This window comes from Prinia subflava (assembly GCF_021018805.1).
Source record: "Prinia subflava isolate CZ2003 ecotype Zambia chromosome W unlocalized genomic scaffold, Cam_Psub_1.2 scaffold_22_NEW, whole genome shotgun sequence".
In the NCBI taxonomy this organism is placed as follows: Eukaryota; Metazoa; Chordata; class Aves; order Passeriformes; family Cisticolidae; genus Prinia; species Prinia subflava.
Window position 1 is genome coordinate 8,254,130 of NW_026960606.1, and position 6,000 is coordinate 8,260,129.

The 6,000-nt window shown below is 48.0% G+C and overlaps 1 protein-coding gene across 2 annotated transcripts in view; it reads right to left on the reverse strand.

The window, feature by feature from the left end:
* LOC134564920 (adapter SH3BGRL-like) overlaps positions 1 to 4,569 on the reverse strand; it is a 44,386-nt gene extending 39,817 nt beyond the window's left edge. Inside the window, exons 1-2 of one of the 2 annotated variants that reach the window (XM_063424214.1) lie at positions 4,425 to 4,569; positions 3,603 to 3,722 (exon numbers count right to left, since the gene is read on the reverse strand). In XM_063424214.1, coding sequence (XP_063280284.1) covers positions 3,603 to 3,722; positions 4,425 to 4,469 — 165 coding nt within the window. In that variant the 5' untranslated portion in view covers positions 4,470 to 4,569. The remainder of the gene's footprint in view (positions 1 to 3,602; positions 3,723 to 4,424) is intronic. The other variant, XM_063424215.1, reaches the window with a different exon arrangement.
* Positions 4,570 to 6,000: the final 1,431 nt, after the last annotated feature.

A 6,000-nucleotide genomic window follows, 5' to 3' on the forward strand; every position in this document is an offset into this window, starting at 1 on the left:
ATTTACCAAAGATTTTAATCTGTGTTTTTTTCCCACATAAACTGCCCTGCCAGGCAGCCCAAGGAAGTTCATGAGCTGCTCCTGACCATCTGCTGCCGCTGCTCAGGGCTTCCACAGCGAAAACATGACCACAGACATCTGGGCTGGGACAGCATGCTGGGAACCTCGAATGTGGCAGCAGAACAAGGGGCACTTGTGATCCACACTGATAAGGACTGCATGCACAGAGCCACCCTGCTGTGGTTGCATTTCCCCTCAGAGCCACCTCCTACCATGGCCTGGCACCACCACTGCAAAGCCGTTGGACTCAATGAGCTTTGAGGCCTTTTCCAACCGGAACGATTCTCTTGATTCCATGAAACCTCATAGCAGCCAAACAACACAAACATAAAGCACACACATTCTGCTCATTCTCAGTAAGGGTGGCATTATTTGCATTTATTGTGACCATCTGAGAAAAAAGGCTCTGGGGGGATTTAAATGCAAAATATAATTTTTTAATACAATTCCACCTCTCCATGTATTACTTCCCTGGGATTCAAACTTCAGAAGGATGAAGCAGCCTCTCCAGTCTTCCCAAAGCCCTGAGCTGTTAAACAGGGACAAGAGCTGGTGGTTACACATGCTCTCATCATTTCCAACAGCTCTTATCCAGAGCTGTTCTCCCCTGGAATGCTCCAGGAAGCACTTGCCACTGGTTATATGTCTCCAGTAGCGCCAGCAAGTTCTCTGGTGCTTTACTGGGAAAAGAGAAGAGTAATTGCAAGCAAATGTTCACTCTCCAGACCATGGCCCACTTTCCTCTTCGTTTCTTGGGAGGGGGGGAGGAGAAGACCTAGATCCTTTCCCAAGCAAGAAGACAACACAAGAAAAATATGAACTCCCCACATCCTTAAATTTGTGAATGAAAAATAAATTAAAATTTCCTCTCTAAAACCATCCCTAAACAGCAGCAGGTCTGTGTAATATGGGACTCTGACTCCAACTCTGGAGATCATCTCTTCTTTCTGCCGTGTCTGCAGTCGCAGTAGGAGGCAAGGAAAGAAAACCACTCACACAACCATCAAAACAAGGGAAGAGGGCAGAGCTGGGAGAGATGGAAATGTGGGATGTAGATCACAAAGACGAAGCACTTGGCTCCAAGGAGCATCTGGACACCAGACATTTGATGTGGCAGTTTCCACAGCCCCCAGCACTGGCAGTGGCACAGGGCAGAGCTCAGCCCACCACAACCAGTGCTGGCACTTCAGATCCACAGACACAGCCTCCAGTTTCAGCCATACCCCTGGAACTGCAGGGGGGTGTTGGATGAACAAATACAATTCTCTCAAAGTCCCTACTCAAGACCTGTGCAGTTGTTGGCAACAAATGCACACTCCTAAGACCAAGAAGAATTTAAGCAGCTGGTTCCCTTCCACATGAGAGCAATAAAATGGGCAATCCAGCTGCCTTCAGGAAGAAAGGGATTCTGGTGGTGGGCACCTTTTGCCCCAAGATCAACAAAATACCAAAATCCTGTGGAGAAAATCACACACTGGATTTGTGTTGTTCAGCTTCTTCCCTCCTTGTATCCTTTTCTACCAGGAGCAAGAGTCTAATGACGCTTAAGCCTCTCTTCCTTTCACCTCCTGAAGGATTTGAATGAGAGGTTGCAGTGAAACCTCTCTCTCAGCCAGCACAGTCCTTGTTCCTGCAATGCTCCCACGCTTCCAAATGTGGCATTTGCATCTCATTTCTGTCCGTAGCCTCTACTACTGTCCCAGGCTGAGGAACACTGCTCACCTCAACTGTCTGCCATGCAGGAAGGCTCCTGCACAGCAGCTCCACATGCACATTCCATGTGGGTGTCCCAACCTCATCTTTGTAATTACAATCCCCGAGCATCCCTGCCCAACCCACAACTCACCAGCACAGCATCCACGGTGTGGAAGATTAAAGACAAGGGGCCACTTCCCAAGCAAGATTTTCAAACACAGCAGGAAACTGGTGCTGGAACTACCACATTATGGAATGAAATTCAAATAGGCCAGACAAGATGTCAATCATCATACTTTCCAGAAACCCCTTGAAACACACTCATAAAATGTCCTTGCTTAGACATGAGCTTCACACAGTTTTTTTTCCTCACAGATACATCATACTGAATATAAACATTATAGAGAAAAGTGCCTTGGGGAAACATTTTATACACTGTGATGTGGCAAATTATACCATATAACAAAGCAGGACTTTGCCAATAATAGACCACAAAATTTGGGCACCCTCCAAGACTCACAGCCCCAGGGCGTGAGGTATGAAGCAACTTCAACCCTTTTTCTTCAGTGGGAGACACTTTCCAGTCTCACAAAAGCTTCTTCAGCTTACAGAAATGGGGCAGGAGGAGGAGATATGATACTTATTTCTGGTTTGCTTCTACTCAGGCAAATTAGCCTTTTAAAATCCAAAATAACACAGTGCTGGGTGTCACTACAGTACAAAGATGACTTAGCAGGAGGGAGAGCCCTTCCCAGGCTGATGTTACCCAGTTCAGTCACTTTCCTGCAAACAGCTTTGTCTCTGTTCCATCTCTCTGTAGCAATCTTCTCTGATGTGGATTTTCCATTCCTGGAGCAGGTTATTTCAAATTCAGCACACAGAAAGGCTTCTCTAGGCCTCCAAGCAAAGCCTGTCTCACCAATGGTTTCAAGAGCCACAGAAACAACTCATTCCCATTCCCTCCAAAGAGGTGCCTCTCTGTCTTACTTTAGATTGAAACATTGATTAAAATTCTTATACTGGAAAGAAAACATCACCCAGGGAGGTGCTGGGCTGGTCCTGCCAACAGAAACACCCTCGATATATGCAGGAATCTAAAAACATGCAAGTCTTGCTCATTACCACAAGATCCCTTGAGCTGCTCCAGCTTTAGACACAAGCATGAGTGTATGTGTGTATATATATAGATAAATGTACACGTCATAAAACTGGCAATTATGTGCACATTACACTCGAATTCCCCCCAAAAATAGACTACACCAATGCTACATTCAAATTCCACAGGCAGGGATGCACAAAGGAGCCTGAAAGACAGCAGTTAGTCAGACTGGAGCTTTGTAACATTTACAACCCACACAAGGACCAGACAGCACTGTAGAAAACGCTAAGCTAATAATTAAAAACCTAGTTTGAAACCAGAAAAACACAGTTGGGATTGAGATCCGTGCTTGCATCCCTGGAGCTCAGTATCACCAGACAGAAATCAATAGGTGCCATGAAGAGGGCGATGATACAAATCTATAGCAACTGAAGCAGTCAACTTGAAACCTATTAACAGCTGCAACAGAAAGAAAGGATTATTTTTCCAATCTGCTGCTTTCCTTCCAGATGATTGTTCTGTACGAACCCAGCAAAAATCCCTTTGGATCCCTTTTCTGAATGAACTACTCAGGATTTCAAGACCCTCCCCAGATCAGCATGAAATGATGCTCTTCTTTTCACCATCAGCACCGGCACTGTCAGTGCTGGCATCAAGTTTAATAAAAATGACCTGGGAAGGGAGGGACAGCAGGGACACCTGAGGCACAGGCTCCTGTGCCATCTGCAGCCCATCACCCCAAGCTTACCAACTGGTATTTGATCGCCGAAGCCCACAGACCAGTGGCTGCACCCAAGCAAAGAAAGAGAATGCAGTGAGAGCTTGTTTTTATCTTCTGTACATCACTGTCCTCCCAAAGTCTGGGGACCTGAAGCACGAACAATGACAGGAAAAGGTCATCATACAGCCACAGCTCAGACTCTATCTCCTCGTAGTAAAAGTCACTGATCATTAACTGCAATAGCTAGCATTTTCTGAGTACTTGGCATTTTGTAGTTCTCCAGCACATCCATACCAAGTGCAACCAAATCCCCCGGATTTCAGCCTCGGAGCATCTCCCACATGGATCAAACAGAAATCAGATGATCCTGAGGACACAGAGCTACACCTGAACCTAGGCACAAATCCCGCTATTTCTGTGTATCTCTTTATTTTCCCTTTGAAAAACACAGTCCGAGCTCTGCCTACAACACACTGGGGCTACGAAAAGCAAAATCCAGTATTCCCAACAGGGCAAGAACCAGAGGCTACTGGGACAGCGGCCACACACGCCTGCCACAATCAACGAGGAATAAACTCATCAAAACCGAATGACGGACGACACATTTAGAATTTAACTTCAAGAACAACAACAACAACAACAAAAATGGGGTGGCTCTGCCTTCCCAGCACAGAGCGAGGGGTGCGGGATCACCGAGGAAATGCCGCTTTCCGTCGGGGGCAGCCGCAGCACCGCCCGCACAGTGCCGGGCGCCGTGAGGGGACCGCGGCTGCCCCGTCCTCTCCCCACGCTGCCCGGCCACCCCCCGCGTCCCCCGCCCGGCACAAGTTTCCCCCGGAGGCCGCTTACCGCCGTGGAACCAGAGGAAGAGGCGATGTAGACCTTGATGACCATGCTGGGAGCGGCGAGATGCGGAGCCGGGCGGGCGGTGGGTGTGTGAGGGCGGCTGAGGCGCGGGCTGGGGCTCGGGCTCGAGCTGAGGTTGGGGCGGGAGGGCGGGAGCGGGGAGGGGGTGGGAGCGTTCGCCCCGCCTCGCTCCGCAGCTACTGCCGCCCGAGCCCGGAAGAGCGGAAAATGGTTTTTTAAAAATTAAATAAATAAATAATGAAAAAATATAAAGGGAGGGGTGAAGAAGAAATAAAAATAAAGGGGAGAGGAGGAGCGTTCTCGACGAGCCGTGCGAGACGTGCGGGGGAGGGAGTGGGGGAGTCATGGCGGCGGGGCCGCGCCGGGGGGACGGGGGAGGCTCGGGCCGCTTAATTCAGGGCGGGGGTGAGACCGGCAGGGGGAACCGGAGGACACCGGGGCGGGAGACAGAGAGAGGGAGGGAACCAAGCGTGGGGGGTCGCCATGGTAGCGGCTGGTTCCCCTCAGTGCCGGCTCCCCCCAGCACCAGGTCCCCTCATGGCCGCTTGTTAGAAATGAGACGCTTGACACGGCCAATATATCAAGCAGCAATTTAATAATTAATTAATTAACGTGGTAAAGTGTGAGCAAAGACAGCACGCTGGGTACAGTGGTAGGGGTTTTCCCTTCCGACTGCACACTGATTGCTGGACTTGCTGGTATTTTATTTGCAATATTCATACATATTCATAAACTTTCTCAGTAGTTTCTATTTCTAGGTTTAACGTCACAATTTAATACTTAACAGTAGACTATTGTGATCTATTTCGATATTTCAATATTTCAGGATGTACATCCAGGATATGTCTCCCAGATGGTGGGGTTCAGTTTCCAGATGTAGGGGTCTAATTTCTATTTTCCAGGTCTATCAATCTTCGATAGTGATTTTTCAGTTTCTTTCTTCAGGAGCCATAAATCAGTGAGCTGAAAACTTTTTTTCGTGTCTAGGATGTTTTCTCACTTTCTATGAAAGGCCTGGGCCACCTTCTTATTTCCTTCTTTTGTCTAAAAGCTTTCTAAAACTACAGTTTAAAATTCTTTAATACAAAGCAAGCTTCTAAAGTTATAATTAACCGACACTTATTACAGAATAGCTTGAGACTTATAATAGGTAATTGCAAACAAAGTTTGCTCAAAAACCTTCTTCTATGCTTTCCTTGGTTGTTTATTAGAACTCATCTTTATAACTGTCCCATGGCCGTGTTCTACAATTACAATTACACAGATTCTTTTTATTTCCCTGACACGAAACACAACTTTGTATTTCACATGCTTCCCTCAAGACCCATGGCTCCGTGCTGGGCTCTGTTGTTACCGGCTGCCCTCCAGCCGCCATGGCCCTGCCCCGCTCCCACCGGCCGCGGTGCGAGGGCAGCGGCAGCACCGCCAGCCCCGTGTCTTGGCCGCTCACATCGGTCTGGGGTGCAAGAAGTCAGGGGTGGGTGGCTGTTTCTGGGTAATGGTGTTTAGAATTAAGAATTTCCTTTTAAAATCTATTCCAGCATGGAAGGTACTGCCC